This window comes from Ranitomeya variabilis, chromosome 4, assembly GCF_051348905.1.
Source record: "Ranitomeya variabilis isolate aRanVar5 chromosome 4, aRanVar5.hap1, whole genome shotgun sequence".
Taxonomy (NCBI): domain Eukaryota; kingdom Metazoa; phylum Chordata; class Amphibia; order Anura; family Dendrobatidae; genus Ranitomeya; species Ranitomeya variabilis.
Genome location: NC_135235.1, coordinates 515389745 through 515414515, shown reverse-complemented (window position 1 = coordinate 515414515; position 24771 = coordinate 515389745). Strand labels below are relative to the sequence as shown.

Genomic DNA, 24771 nt, shown 5'->3' with positions numbered 1-24771 from the left:
GGCTTTGATCTCCACCTGGTAAGGGAGACTCTGGATTCGCTTCCAAGCCGGCCGGACCATGCCTGTACCTGTTGTCTAGTGTCCTGGACTACGGTTGCCTGAAGCCTACAGTAAACCAGGTAAAGACACTGGAAACCTGTGTCCTCGTACTTCATCGCACCACCCACCATCTTCACCATACACTGGGAGCCCTGGGGACCTACTTCACCTGTAGGAAGTTATACCATCTAGCTGCCATACCATCACCCCAGAGGACCCCTTTAAGCAGCGTCGGTCCCTACTGACCAAATACCACAGGTGGCATCACGAACTTTATTCATAAAACCCCCAAAAGACTTTTCCTTTAATTTGGCGCCCAGGGCCACGGACCGTGTATCAGCCACCGTCACATCCCCTTTAAGACTGGACCCGGTACCGAGTACATCACGGCCCAGGCGGGCGACTCACACAATCCATATATCTTTACAGACAGCACTAGGACTGAAAATACGGATGTGTGAATGACCCTAACAATGAAGAGTAACTACACATGGCATGCCACCTCTGCAGTGGGCATTCGGGGTGGTGGGAGGGGGCAGCACCCTTGGTATAAAGATTGATTAGGATTCATATATCTGTGTTACATCCTACATGGTATAAATGTCTCCGGTGAAGAGCCATATTTGTATGTTAATTATTAGGCTCTGTTCACATGTCCGTTCGGACAATCCATTTGTCTGTTACATTTTAGCAATAGATAGAACAAATGATGTTACAGCACAGATATCCCAGCAGAGAGCTTTCCTGGAGCTCCACTGCCGAGGATTCAGAATAGCAGTGCAGCTTCTGGGGAGCTCCCGTCACCTCTGCTGTGACGTGACGGCGCAATGACGTCATCAGCTGGCGCGTGCCAGCATGTACATGCCAAAAGTACAAGTGGAGCCTTGCGACAGAGGAACGGGAGCAGGGTGAGTGGTGTTTTTTTTTTAAATTAATATGTGTCTGGGATGTATGGGCTATGTGAAGACTTGTATTCTATATAAGTTGCTATGTGGGGGCTCATACTGTATTGGTGACTACATGCGGATTATACTGTATTTTGGCAGCTATGTGGGGGCTCATACTGTATAGAGGCATTATGGGGTCTCATACTGTCTATAGGCAGCTATGTGGGGTCTCATACTGTATATAGGCTATATGGGGTCTCATACTGTCTATAGGTAGCTATGTGTGGGCTCATACTATATAGCAGGCTATATGGGGGCACATACTGTATCTAGGGGGCTATGTGGGACTCATACTGTATATTGGAGGCTATGTGAGGATTCATACTGTGTAGGAGCTCTGTGTGGACTCATACTTTATGTAGGGGTCTGTGTGTATATAGGAGGCTATATGGTGAATCATATTGTATATAAGGGGTTATGTGGGGGCTCATATTGTATGTAGAGGCTGTATGTGGGCTTATACTATATGTACAGAGCTATGTGGGGGCTCATACTGTATATAGGGGTGTCAGGAAATAGGAAAAATTTCTTATTACTTCAATTACACATACAGGCTCTCAGATGCAGTTTCCTCTGCCTGCATGTGCCTGTGTGCAATTTCACCTTTCCCCCTGCTATATAGCTGTAATGTGAGACCAGTGCGCCAGCAACCTTCACTGAGCAGTTTATGGCTTTAAGCTGGGAAAGGCAGCCATAGTACCATGTGCTCTTTTGTTCCTGTAGAAACTTAATAGTAAGGCATAACTTGACCCCTATTAGTGACAGAGATATGAAAGTTATATATTTGGTATGTGCGACAATAGGGCTACATGCCGGTCCGTTTTCTGAGCGCAGCACCTCGCAGGGACCGAGAGATGGATTGCAGTTTAAGCGGGTCATATATCTACCTTGTGTTTACACTTAAAGGAACCCCCATGAAGTGGGGAGCATCATGATTATTGTGTCGTCTTTCTACGAGGTTCATACGCCAAGATATGCGGGACGATGGTTTTTCATAGCCTCAAAAAAGAGGAGTGCATTCCATAGCTCTGCCCACCCCATGAGGTCATCCAGGGGGAGAGACCCTTAGTTTTCGGCAAAGGTATAAAACTCAGAGGCCCAGACAAAGGTTTTTTTTTGCCGAGGGATTCAGCTATGACAGGCTGTGCAATCTAACCTGAAGATAAGTGAGGAAGGTCCCCTCCCCCGCCACCGCATGGCATACCATTGAATGATAAGAAAGAACCGTAAGTCGATTTTCACCATTAATCCTTTTTTACTTGTAATTGTTTGTACATACGATACTTGAGTTCTTTTATAATATCCTTTCACCCTTTTGTAAACACTGCCTACCTTTTTGGAGTAAAATATATAAAATTACTAGCTTTGTTTCTCCTTGCTCTATAACATACTGTCACATCCTCTGAAGTGAATTACGCTACTAATTTGGGTTGGCTCCGGACCCATTATTAAGAAATCGGAGTTGGTGGCAGCTGATTTGTCCTGCGCGCTTGGGACACTTGGTAGCGACCAACGGCGATAATAATTATTGTTCCTGCCTGAGTGGGAGTAGTTATACCGCCCTCGCTGCAGTGTGCCCATTTGCCAGTACAAAGTAAGGCAGCTTTTCTGGCGACTAATTATCCTAGGTGCAGTACCCTGACTGACCTGAGGGTAAGGGGGGGGGGCGCCAGAGAGCTGCAAGTTCCAAACCGGAACTGGGAAGTGGGATATAGATGAATCCCTTTCAGAAAGAACTGGGCAACCAAACAACCCCGGTTCATGACATATTGGTGTGAGCGGTGGGGATGATAAAGTTATCCTCCCTGGGATCTGTGACGGGGGCTATGTAGGGGCTCATATTGTATGTAAGGGGCTATGTGAGGGCATATTGCCTGGGCCTGTGAGCTGTTATCCCCATTGTAGTATGGCTTATGGTCTCCTTTTCTTATCCCTATTGAAGGAGTTCCCTGATGAACCCTTGAATGACTAAAAGAGGGGGGAGATGTGTCAGAAAAAGATGCCTTTAAGTTAAGTATGAGGGCTTATACTGTATAAAGGGGATGTCAGCATATGTCAGCATACTTAATTTGCCTCAATATTAAGTCATACAATTAATATAAAAAAAATTATAATGAATGTTAATATTAATATTGAACAGAATTAATTTCAGCCGATTGGTTCAGCCTCTACAATAGTTACAGTCTCTGATGTGGCCTCTTGGGAAAATTAATCTTGCACCACTGCTCCATTATGTATAGAGCTATGTCATGTATAGTGCTGTACAGAAGGGAAAAATATGCACGTCGCTATCTCTGTAATTTTCCATCTGCAGATGTGCACCACAGCACCTGTGTGTCACTCATATGACCTACCACATGATCTATCAAAGGGGATCATGTGACATGTCACGTGATACATCAGGTACCTGGTGGGGGCCACACCTTCTAAAGTGCCCGGGGCCCTGGCTACTCCTAATCCGCCACTGTGCCTCAGTTATGTAAACAGAAGCAGAGGGGCCTCATATATAATTAGGGGGGATTTTTGGTTTCAGGGTTTTTATAGAGCAGAAGAAAATATCCTGCATGCATGCAAGTCCCCTTTGCTTCTGTGTGCATAACTGATGCCTCAGATCACTTTTTCCATTTGTTCATACCGGAACAGAAAGCGGGAATGTCCAAATGGATGTGACCAGAACCTCAGCTTGCCCTTCCTCTGACATATGCCCCTGAGAGAATACATCCATCCCCCTCACTGATATATGATTATGAGACAGCAATTGAATTGATGGTCACCATATATAATGGACGGGGTATTTTGTGCACTGTACTCCAAACTATATCTTTTTCTACAATCACAACAAAGCCCTTCTTAAAAACAAGCATTTTTATTGTGTAAGATACATACACATTTATTTCAATTATAGGACATGAGCAATGCAGACGCAAGTATACAAGTTGTAGTTAGGCTCTGGAGTCTTTTGTACTGCTGGCGACCCGTGGCTTGGCCTGCAGTGCCGAATGCTGTATTGGCACAATCCTTTCCTGAGAAGGGGTCTGGGAAACTTCTATCTGCAGTTGGCCCCCATTGGTCACTGTACAGCTCAGGTTTTCTGCTCGCACATCCTGGGGAAGATCCACTTCCTTCCTGAAGATGTGACATTTGTAGGAAAAGGAACCTTTCCCGTCTTCACTCTTATATTCCTTGGCTCCGGTCACCAGTAGTTTTTTGCCTACTAGTTTGACTGTCAGCTCTTGGGGAGAAAAATCTTGAACTCCCAGGGAGACCACAAAACCAGCCTCAGCAGACTTCTTATTGCTGATAGTTGGAGCTGACCCAGCCTTGTTCTCCATAGACTGTGCATTGAGGGTGGTCAGTGGAGTCTCAGCCTTGTGCTTGATGGACTTTGTATCACTGGAGGTCATCACAGCAAGATTCTTACTCTCAGCAGTTTCTTGAAGCAGCTGCTTGTGAAACTGGTCCATGAGCTTCATGCTGGCCTTAATTTCTCCATGAGTGCGTATCATGTTTTGCTCAAGGCTAGAGAAGATGTCTATGGATATTGGCCAGAGAGGTCGAAGAAAAGGCCGGAAAGGGCTTGGGGTGGATGTCTTAGCTAGCTGAAGGCTCAACATAATGCTATTTGGTTCTTCTTAGCAGAGGAGATTCTAGTCCTGCTGTCTGCTGTGGAGGGGTTATACACGGGGCTGGTTTTATACTTGACTCCATTACTTCTAGATTATTCTTACATTCCAAGGTCCTGGCCTTCATGTCCCAATATTAGTAAAGGGGACTTTACTCAGCTCAAAGATGACTCAGAGGTGAAGTTTCCAGTCACCAGTCACACTAAACATGGCTGACTGCCAGCTTCTGAGCTCAAAATATCACAGCGACTTCACACAGCAACCACATTCATTGTCAACTTGAAGCTTCTATGACACCAATGTCAAACAGGTTTTACAGTAAATGAGCAAATATGCCATTATGTATGGCTTTTCTTTTGTGGTGGGGTAGTTAAAGGGAACCTGTGAGGCCATCAACCCACGGCCAGCATGAATCGCAGACTGGCTGGCTGGATAATTGCAGCCAAGAATATTATTCCAGCGTTTCAGAGAAAATATACTATGAAAAGATCTGGCTGTGGAATATAGACAGAAAGCAGGGAAATGGAGAAAAGGCCTTTCCTCTTCTCCTCTTTACACACTGCTGTGGGCGTGCTCCCACCGAGGAAGTGGCATTTATTCACAGTAGTCCTGGACTAGTCCAGTGACCGCAGGCAACGATAATTAACCTTTGTTTTTTTGAACAGTAAGGTTTTAGGGCTAATAAAACATTATTAAAGAGGCTGACAAAGTACTCCTAACGTCTTCTAGGTGTAAATCAGGCTCTCGATAAATCAGTGCAGAAAAATTAAAGGGAATGTCCAGTCCAAATCCCAATGGCCGGAAGTATGTATAACTCAGTCATTCTCCCACTCCCGGGTCGTAAACTGGCGAATCCCTGCAGCATGCTGTTCGTGAGCTGGGGGGATTCATAAGTCTGAAGTCACACAGAGTAACTGCAGACATATTGATTTGAACCCAGACAACCCCTTTAACGTATACGGTTCTATAGTACCCATCAGAGAGCAAATTTTATGATGCATGTTTTATTTTTCCAGAAAGTTCAGTAATTGGGTTAAAAGCTGGGGGTGCTCACGGGAAAGGTTACGATTACCCTCCTGCTCACTAATCAGAGCTATAATCAGCCTGTGCGAGCTGCTTCTACATTAGTCACTGCAGTTAAACATAGGCTTTATACACTCTAATGAGTGACACATCGTTCTTTCATCTCCACTGGTTCTGAGCAATCTGTCACAACTCGGTGAGGTGCAAATTACAGAGAAGGGTGATTACCGCCCCCTTTTTTACTTCTTCAACATAAGTCCAGATCAGTCTTTGAAAGTGAATTATCCTGGTTGTTAATGCATTGTATTGCCTATGAGCATATCAAATGGAAAAAAATCCATGGACCAGAAACCAGAACTCTTTAAGGGGAACCTGGCATCAGTAGATGTCATTTAACGTAAGAGCATTTCTTAAGAGTTTGTTCTCCAAAAACACACTTTGTGTGTATTTTCATAAAGTGGGTTTTATTTTACATGGATTTTGGAATGATTTCTGCTCTAACATCCACATCAAAAACACTATAGCAGCTTTAGGAGTAAGGTTTCTATTGCTTTCAACAGGACAACTCACATTATTGTTTAAGGTGCATTCATGCTGATTTTTTTTTTTGCTGAGTTTTTGGAGTAGAAACTCGCCAAAAATCACAGAGTTCAAAAACTACAAGTTTTATTTGACAGTTGGGGTATGTGCACATGGCTTCTATTTCAGGTGGATTCAGCCTGAAAGCAGCACAAACGGGTCCCATAAAATAAAGAATGTGCAGCAAGGCCAAAACAGCGTTGCTGTGCACGTTCCGGCATATGTCATGTCAACTTCATGGTTCAGAAATTGGGAAGCAGTTAAAAGTAGTAACATGTTCATTTTTCAGGCAGCTTCTGCTAGGAATCCACCCACTCTCTATACTATACTTGAAAGTATAGGGTAAAAGACGCCGGCAGGGGGAGCTGAGAAAAAAAAGCCAGAAAAGACAACGGCAAAGCCGCTTAAGTAAAACAACGCTGGCATTTTCCTGAAGCGAAAAAGTAACAGTTTTTCAAGAAGAAGAGGTTTCGGTAAACTCTTCTTTTCTCTGGAGTTTTGTAATCATGAAGCATCATTTGCTAACATCTCTATTGTTTCCTGAGTATTAACCCCTTAAGCCCCGAGGGTGGTTTGCACGTTAATGACAGGGCCAATTTTTACAATTCTGACCACTGTCCCTTTATGAGGCTATAACTCTGGAACGCTTTGACGGATCTTGGCGATTCTGACATTGTTTTCTCGTGACATATTGTACTTCATGTTAGTCGTAAAATTTATTCGATATAACTTGCGTTTATTTGTGAAAAAAATGGAAATTTGGCGAAAATTTTGAAAATTTTGCAATTTTCCAACTTTGAATTTTTATGCCCTTAAATCACAGACATATGTCACGCAAAATACTTAATAAGTAACATTTCCCACATGTCTACTTTACATCAGTACAATTTTGGAACCAAAATTTTTTTTTGTGACGGAGTTATAAGGGTTAAAAGTTGACCAGCAATTTCTCATTTTTACAACACCATTTTTTTTTAGGGACCACATCTCATTTGAAGTCATTTTGAGGGGTCTATATGATAGAAAATAGCCAAGTGTGACACCATTCTAAAAACTGCACCCCTCAAGGTGCTCAAAACCACATTCAAGAAGTTTATTAACCCTTCAGGTGTTTCACAGGAATTTTTGGAATGTTTAAATAAAAATGAACATTTAACTTTTTTTCACAGAAAATTTATTTCAGCTCCAATTTGTTTTATTTTAACAAGGGTAACAGGAGAAAATGGACCCCCAAAGTTGTTGTACAATTTGTCCTGAGTACGCTGATACCCCATATGTGGGGGTAAACCACTGTTTGGGCGTATGGCAGAGCTCGGAAGGAAAGGAGCGCCATTTGACTTTTCAATGCAAAATTGACTGGAATTGAGATGGGACGCCATGTTGCGTTTGGAGAGCCCCTGATGTGCCTAAACACTGAAACCCCCTACAAGTGACACCATTTTGGAAAGTAGACCCCCTAAGGAACTTATCTTGATGTGTGGTGAGCACTTTGACCCACCAAGTGCTTCACAGAAGTTTATAATGCAGAGCCGTAAAAATAAAAAATCATATTTTTTCACAAAAATGATCTTTTCGCCCCCAATTTTTTATTTTCCCAAGGGTAAGAGAAGAAATTGGACCCCAAAAAATGTTGTGCAATTTGTCCTGAGTACGCTGATACCCCATATGTGGGGGTAAACCACTGTTTAGGCGTATGGCAGAGCTCGGAAGGAAAGGAGCGCCATTTGACTTTTCAATGCAAAATTGACTGGAATTGAGATGGGACGCCATGTTGCGTTTGGAGAGCCCCTGATGTGCCTAAACACTGAAACCCCCTACAAGTGACACCATTTTGGAAAGTAGACCCCCTAAGGAACTTATCTTGATGTGTGGTGAGCACTTTGACCCACCAAGTGCTTCACAGAAGTTTATAATGCAGAGCCGTAAAAATAAAAAATCATATTTTTTCACAAAAATGATCTTTTCGCCCCCAATTTTTTATTTTCCCAAGGGTAAGAGAAGAAATTGGACCCCAAAAAATGTTGTGCAATTTGTCCTGAGTACGCTGATACCCCATATATGGGTGTAAACCATTGTTTGGGCGCATGGCAGAGCTTGGAAGGGAAGGAGCGCCATTTGACTTTTCAATGCAAAATTGACTGGAATTGAGATGGGATGCCATGTTGCGTTTGGAGAGCCCCTGATGTGCCTAAACATTGAAACTCCCTACAAGTGACACCATTTTGGAAAGTAGACCCTCTAAGGAACTTATCTAGATGTGTGGTGAGCACTTTGATCCACCAAGTGCTTCACAGAAGTTTATAATGCAGAGCCGTAAAAATAAAAAATCATATTTTTTCACAAAAATGATCTTTTTGCCCCCAATTTTTTATTTTCCCAAGGGTAAGAGAAGAAATTGGACCACAAAAAATGTTGTGCAATTTGTCCTGAGTACGCTGATACCCCATATGTGGGTGTAAACCATTGTTTGGGTGCATGGCAGAGCTTGGAAGGGAAGGAGCGCCATTTGACTTTTCAATGCAAAATTGACTGGAATTGAGATGGGACGCCATGTTGCGTTTGGAGAGCCCCTGATGTGCCTAAACATTGAAACTCCCTACAAGTGACACCATTTTGGAAAGTAGACCCCCTAAGGAACTTATCTAGATGTGTGGTGAGCACTTTGACCCACCAAGTGCTTCACAGAAGTTTATAATGCAGAGCCGTAAAAATAAAAAATCATATTTTTTCACAAAAATGATTTTTTTGCCCCCAATTTTTTATTTTCCCAAGGGTAAGAGAAGAAATTGGACCCCAAAAAATGTTGTGCAATTTGTCCTGAGTACGCTGATACCCCATATGTGGGTGTAAACCATTGTTTGGGCGCATGGCAGAGCTTGGAAGGGAAGGAGCGCCATTTGACTTTTCAATGCAAAATTGACTGGAATTGAGATGGGACGCCATGTTGCGTTTGGAGAGCCCCTGATGTGCCTAAACATTGAAACCCCCCACAATTGACACCATTTTGGAAAGTAGACCCCCTAAGGAACTTATCTAGATGTGTTTTGAGAGCTTTGAACCCCCAAGTGTTTCACTACAGATTATAATGCAGAGCCGTGAAAATATATATATTTTTTTTCTCAAAAATGATTTTTTAGCCCCCAGCTTTGTATTTTTACAAGGGTAACAGAATAAATTGGACCCCAAAATTTGTTTTCCAATTTGTCCTGAGTACGCTGATACCCCATATGTGGGGGGGAACCACTGTTTGGGCGCATGACAGAGCTCGGAAGGGAAGGAGCGCCATTTGGAATGCAGACTTAAATGGATTGGTCAGCAGCCGTCACGTTGCATTTGCAGAGCCCCTGATGTACCCAAACAGTACAAACCCCCCACAAGTGACCCCATATTGGAAACTAGACCTCCCAAGGAACTTATCTAGATGTGTTTTGAGAACTTTGAACCCCCAAGTGTTTCACTAAAGTTTATAGCGCAAAGCCGTGAAAATAAAAATTCCTTTTTTTTTTCACAAAAATGATTTTTTAGCCCCCAGTTTTGTATTTTCACAACGGTAACAGGATAAATTAGACCCCAAAAGTTGTTGTCCAATTTGTCCTGAGTACGCTGATACCCCATATGTGGGGGGGAACCACTGTTTGGGTGCATGACAGAGCTCGGAAGGGAAGGAGCGCCATTTGGAATGCAGCCTTAAATGGATTGGTCTGCAGGCGTCACGTTGCATTTGCAGAGCCCCTGATGTACCCAAACAGTACAAACCCCCCACAAGTGACCCCATATTGGAAACTAGACCTCCCAAGGAACTTATCTAGATGTGTTGTGAGAACTTTGAACCCCCAAGTGTTTCACTACAGTTTATAACGCAGAGCCGTGAAAATAAAACATCTTTTTTTTCCCACAAAAATGATTTTTAGCCCCCCAAATTTTTATTTTCCTAAGGATAACAAGAGAACTTGGACCCCAGAAGTTGTTGTTCAATTTGTCCCGAGTACGCTGATAACACATATGTTGGGGTAAACCCCTTTTTGGGCGCATGGGAGAGCTCGGAAGGGAAGGAGCACTGTTTTACTTTTTCAACGCAGAATTGGCTGGAATTGAGATTGGACGCCATGTCGCGCTTGGAGAGCCCCTGATGTGCCTGGACAGTGGAAACTCCCCAATTCTACCTGAAACCCTAACCCAAACACACCCCTAACCCTAATCCCAACGGTAACCCTAACCACACCCCTAGCCCTGACACACCGATAATTCTAGTCCCAACCCTAATCCAAACCGTAAATGTAATCCAAACCCTAACCCTAACTTTAGCCCCAACCCTAACTTTACCTCCAACCCTAGCCCTAACCCTACCCCTAACCCTAACCCTAAACGTGACTGAAATACGTGGCACTGAAATACGTGGCACTGAAATACGTGGCACTGAAATACGTGGCACTGAAATACGTGGCACTGAAATATGTGGCACGTGGCACTGAAACACGTGGCACTGAAATACGTGGTACTAAAATATGTGGCACTGAAATACGTGATACGTGGCACTTAAATACGTGGCACTGAAATACGTAATACGTGGCACTGAAATACGTGGCACTGAAATACGTGATACGTGGCACTGAAATACGTGGCACTGAAATACGTGGCACTGAAATACGTGGCACTGAAATACGTGGCACTGAAATACGTGATACGTGGCACTTAAATACGTGGCACTGAAACACGTGGCACTGAAATACGTGATACGTGGCACTGAAATACGTGGCACTGAAATACGTGGTACTAAAATATGTGACACTGAAATACGTGATACGTGGCACTGAAATACGTGATACGTGGCACTTAAATACGCGGCACTGAAATACGTAATACGTGGCACTGAAATACGTGGCACTGAAATACGTGGCACTGAAATACGTGGCACTGAAATACGTGGCACTGAAATACGTGGCACTTAAATACGTGGCACTATGACTGTCAGAAAATGTTCATTAAACGGTTAGGGGTAGAGTTAGGGTTAGGGTTTGGATCCCTTTATCACCTTGATGGTGGTGGGTGGCTTTTCAGTGTGTTTTCTGTTTTTTTCCAATAAAAACGCATGCGTTTTTAACGCAAACAAACGCATGTGCTTAAAAACGCAAGAAAATACTGCAGGTTGTATTTCTGAAAATGAACGCATGCAGAAAAAAAACGCATGCGTTTGAAAACGCGACCAAACGCGTACAAAAAAACGCATGCGTTTTCAATGTTAAATATAGGGAAAAAACGCATGCGTTTTTTTGTGCAAAAAACGCTGCAGACAAAAACGCAAGTGTGAAACCAGCGACGCTTTTTATAGCAAAAAAGTTTTTGCGTCTCCACATTTTGAGACCTATAATTTTTCCACATTTTGCTCCACAGAGTCATGTGAGGTCTTGTTTTTTGCGGGACGAGTTGACGTTTTTATTGGTAACATTTTCGGACACGTGACCGTTTTTGATCGCTTTTTATTCCGATTTTTGTGAGGCAGAATGACCAAAAACCTGCTATTCATGAATTTCTTTTGGGAGAGGCGTTTATACCGTTCCGCGTTTGGTAAAATTGATAAAGCGCTTTTATTCGACGGGTCAGTACGATTACAGCGATACCTCATTTATATCATTTTTTTATGTTTTGGCGCTTTTATACGATAAAAACTATTTTATAGAAAAAATAATTATTTTGGTATCGCTTTATTCTCAGGACTATAACTTTTTTATTTTTTTGCTGATGATGCTGTATAGCGGCTTGTTTTTTGCGGGACAAGATGACGTTTTCAGCGGTACCATGGATATTTATATCAGTCTTTTTGATCGCGTGTTATTCCACTTTTTGTTCGCCGGTATGGTAATAAAGCGTTGTTTTTTGCCTCGTTTTTTTTCTTTTTTTCTTACTGTGTTTACTGAAGGGGTTAACTAGTGGGGCAGTTTTATAGGTTGGGTCGTTACGGACGCGGCGATACTAAATATGTGTACTTTTATTGTTTTGTTTTTTTTATTTAGATAAAGAAATGTATTTATGGGAATAATATATATTTTTTTTTTTATTATTTATTTAGGATTTTTTTTCTTTTTTTTTTACACATGTGGAAAAAAATTTTTTTTACTTTTTTACTTTGTCCCAGGGGGGGACATCACAGATCATTGATCTGGCAGTGTGCACAGCACTCTGCCAGATCTGCGATCTGCTGTGCAGGGCTGCAGGCTTACCAAGTGTCTGCTCTGAGCAGGCACTCGGTAAGCCACCTCCTTCCCTGCAGGACCCGGATGCCGCGGCCATCTTGGATCCGGGACCTGCAGCCAGGAAGGAGGTAGGAGACCCTCGCAGCAACGCGATCACATCGCGTTGCTCCGGGGGTCTCAGGGAAGCCCGCAGGGAGCCCCCTCCCTGCGCGATGCTTCCCTATACCGCCGGTACACCGCGATCATGTTTGATCGCGGTGTGCCGGGGGTTAATGTGCCGGGGGCGGTCCGTGACCGCTCCTGGCACATAGTGCCGGATGTCAGCTGCGATATGCAGCTGACACCCGGCCGCGATCGGCCGCGCTCCCCCCGTGAGCGCGGCCGATCGCGTATGACGTACTATCCCGTCACCGGGAATTAAGTCCCAGGTCACCTTGACGGGATAGTACGTCAAACGGGATTAAGGGGTTAATTTCTGGCATATCTTTGACGCCGACTTTTTTTTTACACTTTTTTTTAATCTAGCGTTTTTTAATCTCCATAAAGAAATTAAGAAAATTCTAGCAAAAGCACATCTTAGCGTTTTCCGGGGATCTTTTCAGCCTTCCCATTGTTTTGTTTTGTAAGTGGAAAACACCTGAATAATGTTTTGTTACTACCGTTAATTGCTTGACACCTGAGCATTTAACACTTTCACTCCAAAGCCTGTTTTCACCTTCCAGACCGAGCCAATTTTTTCAATTCTGACCAGTGTCACATTATGTAGTAATAACTCTGGACCGCTTCAACTGATCCCGCTGATTCTGAGATTGTTTTTTAATGACATATTGTACTTCATGATAGTGGTAACAATTCTTTGATATGCCTTCCGTTTATTTGTGAAAAAATTGGAAATTTGGTGAAAATTTTTTGCCTTTAGGGTGAAGTCACACTAAAGCTGTGTGCCCACGTTGCGCTTTTTATGCGTTTCTGCCGCAGCTGAAACACATAAAAACGCTTATAAAAACGCATTCCCATGCAATCCTATGGAATTTCGCAGTTGCTGTGCCAATACTGCGGATTTTCCCACTGCGGAATCACATAGCAGTAAAATCCACAGCATGTTCATTATTTCTGCAGAATTGCAGTGATTCCGCAGCCATAGGATTGCATTGAAACACTCACTTTACGTATGTGGCTATGCCCACCATGCGTAAAGTGAGCGCTTCATGTGCGGTGGTACCCGGGTCTGGAGGAGAGGAGACTCCTCCAGGCCCTTGGGAACCATATTTTTGTAAAAAAAGAGAATTAAAATAAAAATATTGATATACTTACCTTCCGATGGCCCCCAGAGTCCTCCCACCTCTCAGCGGTGCACGCGGCGGCTTCCGTTCCCAGGGATACATTGCGCGAAGAACCTGGGATGACGTCGCGGTCACGAGACCGTGACGTCTCAAAGGTCCTTTGCGCAAAGCATCCCTGGGAACGGAAAGTACCGGGAGCGCCGCTGAGGAGATCAGGGGCCATCGGAAGGTGAGAATAACCATATTTTTTATTTTTTTATTATTTTTAACATTCTATCTTTTACTATTGATGCTGCATAGGCAGCATCAATAGTAAAAAATTGGTCACACTTGTCAAGCACTAGCATAGTGCATAGCATAAGCATTAACAAGTGTGACCAACCTGTCAATCACTTTTCCCCAGCGATGCTACAGATCGCTTGTAAAACGCAAGCATTCTGCAAGCTAAAAACACTTGTGCTATGCGGAAAAATGCATGCAAATTCCGCATGTGTTTTACCCGCGGCATGGAGTTGCGGAAATGCTGCGGACATTTCTGCAGCATTTCTGCAACATAGCCTACACGTATAAAAAAAAAAACGGTCCGATTCTCACTGCTGAGGGTCGCACTAGTATCATGCGAGTACAATCCGATTTTTCACACCTTACATCCTATTTACATCCGAGTGCACTGCAGTTGCTATCTGAATGCAATGCGATTTTAACATGAGCTTTTACATAGAGCAATTCTCTAAGTCATTTACACTTCATTTTCAAAGGAAATATTCTTCAAAACATATATATATATATATATATATAATTGTCTAAGGGTTTTTCCGTCTGTCTGTCTGTCTTTCTGTCTGTCTGTCTGTCCTGGAAATCCCGCGTCTCTGATTGGTCGAGGCCGCCAGGCCTCGACCAATCAGAGACGGGCACAGCATGGCGACGATGATGTCATAATGGTTGCCATGGCGACGATGATGTCATAAAGGTTGCCTTGACCAATCAACGACGGGCACAGTCTGCCGCGAATTCTGGAATCATCATTGTCCATATACTACGGGGACATGCATATTCTAGAATGCCCGATGCGTTAGAATCGGGCCACAATCTAGTATATATATATATATATATATATATATATATATATATATATATATATATATATAGTAAGATGGCCGCCGGATGAGACCTTGAGGGGAAATATGTGTCCTGTTAGCTGCGGTGATGTGAGCTCAGAAGCATGCTCCAGCACACAGGGTCGGACTGGGGTGTCTGGGGCCCACAGGGGAATTGACCCTAGGTGCCCACCTTACAGCTATATGCAAATAACTTAGCCGTCACCGCTGTGATCTGCTTTCACTTTACGGCCGGGAGTCAGTCAGTGCGGGAAGCAGACGGCAAGGGACCTGACGGACACCGGAATGTGAGTATGTACTGTTTGTTTTTTTTTACATTTACGACGGTAACCAGGGTAAACATCGGTTTACTAAGCACGGCCCTGCGCTTAGTATCCCGATGTTTACCCTGGTTACCAGGGGACCTCGGCATCGTTGGTCGCTGGAGAGCTGTCTGTGTGACAGCTCCCCAGCGATCACACAACGACTTACCAACGATCACGGCCAGGTCGTATCACTGGTCGTGATCGTTGGTAAATCGTTTTGTGAGACGGTACCCTAAGTTTGCAGCGAGCATCAGACAGTGAATTCCATCAGATTTCAAAATTATATCAATTAGATATAATTTTCCCATATCTCACACTGATCATTAATAAAAACCACAATACTAATAACACTAATATTACCACTGGTGACATTATACACAGGAGCTCTGTATATAGTGTCAGTGTACAGGTAATACAGTGATCACCAGTGACATTATATACAGGAGCTCTGTATATAGTGTCAGTGTACAGTAATACAGTGATCATCAGTGACAATATACACAGGAGCTCTGTACACAGTATATAGTGTCAGTGTACAGGTAATACAGTGCCTTACCAGTGACATTATACACAGGAGCTCTGTATATAGTGTCAATGTAGAGGTAATACAGTGATCACTAGTGACATTATACACATGAGCTCTCTATATAGTGTCAATGTACAGGTAATACAGTGATCACCAGTGACATTATACACAGGAGCTCTGTATATAGTGTCAATGTACAGGTAATACAGTGATCACCAGTGACATTATACACAGGAGCTCTGTATATATAGTGTCAGTGTACAGATAATACAGTGATTACCAGTGACATTATACAGAGGAGCTCTGTACACAGTATACAGTATATAGTGAAAGCGTACAAGTTACACACTGACTCACGGGTGACGTCTGTAGTTGAAGTCTTTCATCTTCATCAAGTGAAAGCCACAGCTTCATGAGAAGCATGCCCATATAACAATTAAAGATGAAAAACATAAAATGCAATTATATTGGAAGGGCCATAACGGACATGTCTATGTGATAATTGCTAACTAAAGATAAATTACCATAGAAAAAATACGATCAAAAACACCCAACAAAGTTTGTAGTAGAAAATAGTATAAATACTTTATTAAATATGAATACAAACGATATTCAATAAGGCCAGGGAGGGAAGTAGGAAAAGCTCAGGTCACAATGTGCACCAGGAAGCGGCCAGGGGTACAGGCATGTGGACCATGTAAATAGAAACAATTAATGTCTAAGATCCAAAGAGGACTCCTAAGTAAGGCCATGGCAGGAAAAGATACCCTAATAGGAAATATATCTAAACAATGCACAACAACAATGGCTGTTATTAAGATAAACCATAATTACCTGCGCAGGCACGAAATAACCCACGGTCCACAGCGTGTACCCACCCCAACGCGCATTTTGGCGTAATGAGCCTTTCTCAAGGGGATCTTAGACATTAATTGTTTCTATTTACATGGTCCACATGCCTGTACCCCTGGCCGCTTCCTGGTGCACATTGTGACCTGAGCTTTTCCTACTTCCCTCCCTGGCCTTATTGAATATCGTTTGTATTCATATTTAATAAAGTATTTATACTATTTTCTACTACAAACTTTGTTGGGTGTTTTTGATCGTATTTTTTCTATGGTAATTTATCTTCATCAAGTGTAGACTGTCATTACTTCTTCCAGCAAGGACTCATCTCTGTAGAAAATAACAGTTATCTATAGCTGATAGCTTCCAGAGCACATTCCCCACTATTTTCCCTGACTTCTACACTATGTCAGATGAAGAAAAAAATACATAGTGCCGCCCTGCACATTAGCAGGACCCCCTTTTGTTCTTCTCCACTTTAACCTCAAAAGTAAATTACAGCAGGAAAAATGTCCTCTGGCCCCTATAGTAATCATGTCCTTACTTGCCACCATAAACCAATAATGTATGTTCCTCATCCTGACCTCCATACAGTAATTATGTCACCCCTTTATTTAATAAGGTGCCAGATCCTGGGCCCCTTTATTTAATGTCCCCATTCTGGACCCCAATGTCCACTTTAATAAGGTCGCTATCCTCGGCCCCTTCCAGTAATAATGTCCTCATCCTGGGCCCCTATGTCCACTTTAATAACTTCCCCTCCCTGGGCCCCTCATCCTGGGCCCCTATGTCCACCACCTTGCCAATCACAGAGGGGAGATTCTTCTGACCTTCTTGTGCTCCCCGGCGTCCTCTTGTGGCTTCATATTTGGCATGCTCTGTGACAGGCCGTGCGCTGACATCACATAGCAGTAACATTGAAAGGCCGCCGGCCTATCAAAGGCTGCTGGAGTCATTTAACAAAACTGCTATGTGACGTTGACGCATGCCTGTCACAGAGCAGAGTGCCCTGTCAGAGCTGCAGCCGGCATTCTTCTTGATGTGCGTTGTCGCCAGGGTGGGCTCCAGGTTTTCGTGGGCCTCAGGCGAAGGAGTATCAGTGGGCCCCTTTAACACATGAAAAAAAAAACTAAAGAAAATTGTTTCAAATAAGGTAAAAAAAATCAAGAAAAACAAAAATAACCTTATATCTATATATATGAGGCATCGTGATTACTCTCTAATCCCGCCCCCTGCACAGTAGCTCCGCACCCACCAAATCACCACACATAATCCTGCCCCCCATTACCACACACAATCCGCACCACATCACCACACATAATCCCGCCCCCCACAAATCCCACCCCCACCACATCACCACACATAATCCCGCCCCCCACAAATCCCACATCACCACACATAATCCCGCCCCCCACAAATCCCACCACATCACCACACATAATCCCGCCCCCCACATCACCACACATAATCCCGCCCCTTCAACACATCACCACACAATCCCGACCCCCAACACATCACCACACATAATCCCTCCCCCCACTCCATTACCACATAATCCCGCCCCCCCACCACATCACCACACATAATCCCGCCCCCCCACCACATCACCACACATAATCCCGCCACCCCACCACATCACCACACATAATCCCGCCCCCCACAAATCCCCCACCACCACATCACCACACATAATCCCGCCCCCCACAAATCCCACCCCCACATCACACATAATCCCGCCCCCCACATCACCACACATAATCCCGCCCCTTCAACACATCACCACACAATCCCGACCCCCAACACATCACCACACATAATCCCTCCCCCCACTCCATTACCACATAATCCCGCCCCCCCACCACATCACCACACATAATCCCGCCACCCCACCACATTACTACACAATCCCGCCCCCCACCACATTACCACACATAATCCCGCCCCCACCACATTACCACACATAATCCCGCCCCCACCACATTACTACAGATAATCCTGCCCCCCACCACATTACTACACATAATCCCGACCCCCACACCATTACCACATAATCCCGCCCCCCACCACATCACCACACATAATCCTGCCCCCCCACACCACATCACCACACATAATCCCGCCCCCCACCACATCACCACACATAATCCCGCCCCCACCACATTACCACACATAACCCCGCCCACCACCACATTACCACACATAATCCCGCCCCCCACATTACCACACATAATCCCGCCCCTAATACATCACCACACATAATCCCGCCCCCCCACATCACCACACATAATCCCGCCCCCCACCACATCACCACACATAATCCCGCCCCCACCACATCACCACACATAATCCCGCCCCCCCACCACATCACCACACATAATCCCGCCCCCCACCACATCACCACACATAATCCCGCCCCCACCACATCACCACACATAATCCCGCCCCCCCACCCCATCACCACACATAATCCCGCCCCCCCACCCCATCACCACACATAATCCCGCCCCCCCACCCCATCACCACACATAATCCCGCCCCCCCACCCCATCACCACACATAATCCCGCCCCCCACCACATCACCACACATAATCCTGCCCCCCCACCACATCACCACACATAATCCCGCCCCCCACCACATCACCACACATAATCCCGCCCCCACCACATTACCACACATAATCCCGCCCCCACCACATTACCACACATAATCCCGCCCCCCACCACATTACCACACATAATCCCGCCCCCACCACATTACCACACATAATCCCGCCCCCCACCACATCACCACACATAATCCCGCCCCCAACACATCACCACACACAATCCCGCTCCCCCACCACATTACCACACATAATCCCGCCCCCCCACCACACATAATCCCGCCCCCCACCACATTACCACACATAATCCCGCCCCCCCACCACACATAATCCCGCCCTCCCACCACATTACCACACATAATCCCACCCCCCACCACATTACCACACATAATCCTGCCCCCCACCACATTACCACACATAATCCCGCCCCCACCACATTACTACAGATAATCCCACCCCCTCACCACATTACCACACATAATCCCGCCCCCCACCACATTACTACAGATAATCTCGCCCCCCAACACATTACCACACATAATCCCGCCCCCCACCACATTACCACACATAATCCCGCCCCCACATTACCACAAAATCTCGCCCCCAACACATCACCACACATAATCCCGCCACCCACTCCGTCACCACACATAATCCCGTCCCCCCACCCCATCACCACACATAATCCTGCCCCCACCACATTACCACACATAATCCTGCCCCCACCACATCACCACATATAATCCCGCCCCCCACTACATTACCACACATAATCCCGCCCCCCACCACATTACCACACATAATCCCGCCCCCCACCACATCACCACACATAATCCCGCCCCCCCACCACATCACCACACATAATCCCGACCCCCACACCATTACCACATAATCCCGCCCCCCACCACATCACCACACATAATCCTGCCCCCCCCCACCACATCACCACACATAATCCCGCCCCCCACCACATCACCACACATAATCCCGCCCCCACCACATTACCACACATAACCCCGCCCACCACCACATTACCACACATAATCCCGCCCCCCACATTACCACACATAATCCCGCCCCTAATACATCACCACACATAATCCCGCCCCCCCACATCACCACACATAATCCCGCCCCCCACCACATCACCACACATAATCCCGCCCCCACCACATCACCACACATAATCCCGCCCCCCCACCACATCACCACACATAATCCCGCCCCCCACCACATCACCACACATAATCCCGCCCCCACCACATCACCACACATAATCCCGCCCCCCCACCCCATCACCACACATAATCCCGCCCCCCCACCCCATCACCACACATAATCCCGCCCCCCCACCCCATCACCACACATAATCCCGCCCCCCCACCCCATCACCACACATAATCCCGCCCCCCCACCCCATCACCACACATAATCCCGCCCCCCACCACATCACCACACATAATCCTGCCCCCCCACCACACATAATCCCGCCCCCCACCACATCACCACACATAATCCCGCCCCCACCACATTACCACACATAATCCCGCCCCCACCACATTACCACACATAATCCCGCCCCCCACCACATTACCACACATAATCCCGCCCCCACCACATTACCACACATAATCCCGCCCCCCACCACATCACCACACATAATCCCGCCCCCAACACATCACCACACACAATCCCGCTCCCCCACCACATTACCACACATAATCCCGCCCCCCCACCACACATAATCCCGCCCCCCACCACATTACCACACATAATCCCGCCCCCCCACCACACATAATCCCGCCCTCCCACCACATTACCACACATAATCCCACCCCCCACCACATTACCACACATAATCCTGCCCCCCACCACATTACCACACATAATCCCGCCCCCCCACCACATTACTACAGATAATCCCACCCCCTCACCACATTACCACACATAATCCCGCCCCCCACCACATTACTACAGATAATCTCGCCCCCCAACACATTACCACACATAATCCCGCCCCCCACCACATTACCACACATAATCCCGCCCCCACATTACCACAAAATCTCGCCCCCAACACATCACCACACATAATCCCGCCACCCACTCCGTCACCACACATAATCCCGTCCCCCCACCCCATCACCACACATAATCCTGCCCCCACCACATTACCACACATAATCCTGCCCCCACCACATCACCACATATAATCCCGCCCCCCACTACATTACCACACATAATCCCGCCCCCCACCACATTACCACACATAATCCCGCCCCCCACCACATCACCACACATAATCCCGCCCCCCCACCACATCACCACACATAATCCCGACCCCCACACCATTACCACATAATCCCGCCCCCCACCACATCACCACACATAATCCTGCCCCCCCACCACATCACCACACATAATCCCGCCCCCCACCACATCACCACACATAATCCCGCCCCCACCACATTACCACACATAACCCCGCCCACCACCACATTACCACACATAATCCCGCCCCCCACATTACCACACATAATCCCGCCCCTAATACATCACCACACATAATCCCGCCCCCCCACATCACCACACATAATCCCGCCCCCCACCACATCACCACACATAATCCCGCCCCCACCACATCACCACACATAATCCCGCCCCCCCACCACATCACCACACATAATCCCGCCCCCCACCACATCACCACACATAATCCCGCCCCCACCACATCACCACACATAATCCCGCCCCCCCACCCCATCACCACACATAATCCCGCCCCCCCACCCCATCACCACACATAATCCCGCCCCCCCACCCCATCACCACACATAATCCCGCCCCCCCACCCCATCACCACACATAATCCCGCCCCCCCACCCCATCACCACACATAATCCCGCCCCCCCACCCCATCACCACACATAATCCCGCCCCCCACCACATTACCACACATTTCTAAGCAAAAATGCTCACAACACACTCCATGATGCCCAGGATTCCCGGTGTCTTTTTGGCTTTTCCCATTCACTTGTATCGTATGTATGGAGAATTTCCCAATCAGAAAATGCCTGCAGAATGGTCAGGTTACTTTTTAGATATAGTTAAGGCTACTTTCACACATCAGGTTTTTTGCATCAGGCACAATCCGGCGAATGTTTGAAAAAACGGATCCAGCGCAGATTGTGAAAAACTGATGCGACGGATCCGTTTTTTCGACGGATCCGCCTAGCATATCCAGATAATTGGATAAAAAAAAATTGGAGCATGCTCAGTTTAAAAAAACGGAATCAGGCGCCGGAATCCGTCATTTTCCAGATCCGGCACCTTCCAGCTCCCATAGGCTTCCATTCTAGCAAACAGCTGGAAGCGCCACTTCTGGCTTTTTTCGCCGGAGACAAAAAACTTTGCTATGGACGTTTTTTCCAGAAACCGAAAACAGCAGATTTGCCGGATTCGGCAAAAACCAGACAAAACGCAAGGTCATCTGGCGCAATCCGGCACTAATACAAGTCTATGGGGGAAAAAAAGGATCCGGCGGCAACACTCGCCGGATCCGTTTTTTTTAAAATTTAGCCGGATTGAGCCTGACAGCGAAAACCTGATGTGTGAAAGTAGCCTTAGAGACACTAAAATGACTGAATATGTGATGTTGCTTTTGCATAGAAATGCATATGTTCATTCTTTTGTGAGAATTCAGGCTGCATTTGCAGGTGGTTGTGATAACATAATTTGCACCAGCCAGCCTCATTGACACTTTTGCAAATCTAGCCCATGTGCAATGCTCATTTGGCAGCGTCACTGCGTCTCTGAAGCCAGGTGTACGTTTCCCAGCTGCAGAGGCGTGCACTGCGCATGACCGGAAGCCATCTTCTAAACTTCTGGACATGCGCAGAGGACATCTTAGAAGCCGGGAAGCTTACGCCTAGCTTCAGAGTCGCAGTGACACTGCCGGAATGAGCATTGCGCATGCGCTAGATTTGCAAAAGTGTCAATGATGCCGGCTTGTGCAAATTATGTTATCACGCCCACAGGGGCATGATAACATGAAAAGAGGGCTGACTAGTCTGTAGCAACTAAAGCCCCATGGACTAGTCAAAGGCCTCATTAGCATAGAAAAAGTGGAGGTTAGTTATAAAGGCTTTTTTAAAGCATTTATTTAACTGAATTACGTTATACAGGGCTGGTTAGGGAGAGAGATAACTCATACATAGGTGAATGCTGCTGGGCTGGAGGGCATGGGGGACCTGACAGGTTCCCTTTAAGCGCCTTGGTTTCCAAAGAAGCCAAACTGGTAAAAGGAGTGACCTGACATACAAGTCAATAAGAAGGCTCAAAAGAGCATTTTGTGAACGTTTTTGCTACAAAAACCTTTAAGCCAGGGTCACATTAGCTTATTGGATCGGATGCGATATGCTAATGACCCTCGGCTCCTGCTCTGCTGCGAGCGGGAGGCGAGTGTCATGCGTCTGTGCTCCGAGCCTCTCGCAGAGCGCGGATCGGAGCACAGCTGCGGAGGAGGCGGAGAAACTAATTTCTCCATCTCCTCCATTGCCGGGGTCAGAGTTTAACGCACAACACTCGGATGATATCTGAGTGATGTGCGTTGTCTCACTCGCCCCCATAGGCTCATATGGGTGCGAGTGAGCCGACAGTCGGCCGAGTGTTGGTGACAATCACGCATGCTGCGATTGTCTCAGACCGAGGAAAACGGCCGACAAAAAATCGGCTGCTGGGAGCTGCCCCATAGATTAACATTGGTCCATTTTAGTCACCAGTGAGACCCCGGCCTTAGGCTGGCGTCACACTAGCGAGTTTTATGGACGTATGAGAGGTGCAGAAAATATGGATTGCATACGGTACAATGATTCTCTATGGCCCAGCTCCTATCTGCCGTATTTTACTGATCCGTATTATACGGTCTTGTACGGCCATAGAAAATCGCAGCATGCTGCGTTTGTCACCGTATTGCGCAAAAAAAATCGCCAATGAAAGTCTATGGAGGTGAGAAAAATACGGATTACACACGGACCATGCGGGTGACTTGCGAGAAAAACGCACCGGTGTTCTCTATAAAAGCCGGCAATTCAGTGCGGTGTACAGTAAAATCACACTGACAGAACAGAATAGAATAGGTAGAATAAATGTCTACACATAGAATAGGTATATATATATATATATATATATATATATATATATATATATATATATATATATATATATATATATGTGTCAGTGAGACACACATATATATATATATATATATATATATATATATATATATATATTTATATTTCATACAGCGCTAGATATCATAAAAGCCGGTAATTCAATTGCCGGCTTTTGCTATCTCCTTCCCAAACCCGACAGGATATGAGACATGGTTTACATACAGTAAACCATGTCATATCCCTTTTTTTGTTTGCATATTCCACACTACTAATGTTAGTAGTGTGAATGTGCAAAATTTGTGCGCTCTAGCTATTAAATTAAAGGGTTAAATCGCGGAAAAAATTGGCGTGGGCTCCCGTGCAATTTTCTCCGCCAGAGTGGTAAAGCCAGTGACTGAGGGCAGATATTAATAGCCTAGAGAGGGTCCATGGTTATTGCCCCCCCCTGGCTAAAAATATCTGCACCCAGCTACCCCAGAAAAGGCACATCTGGAAGATGCGCCTATTCTGGCA

At 45.9% G+C, this 24771-nt stretch overlaps 1 protein-coding gene across 1 annotated transcript; it reads right to left on the bottom strand.

Moving 5' to 3' along the window:
- Positions 1-3899: 3899 nt before the first annotated feature.
- On the bottom strand, positions 3900-5217 carry LOC143769087 (heat shock protein beta-11-like). Its single transcript, XM_077257666.1, has one exon. The coding sequence runs from the start codon at positions 4598-4600 to the stop codon at positions 3929-3931; it is 672 nt and encodes a 223-aa protein (XP_077113781.1). The 5' UTR covers positions 4601-5217; the 3' UTR covers positions 3900-3928.
- Positions 5218-24771: the final 19554 nt, after the last annotated feature.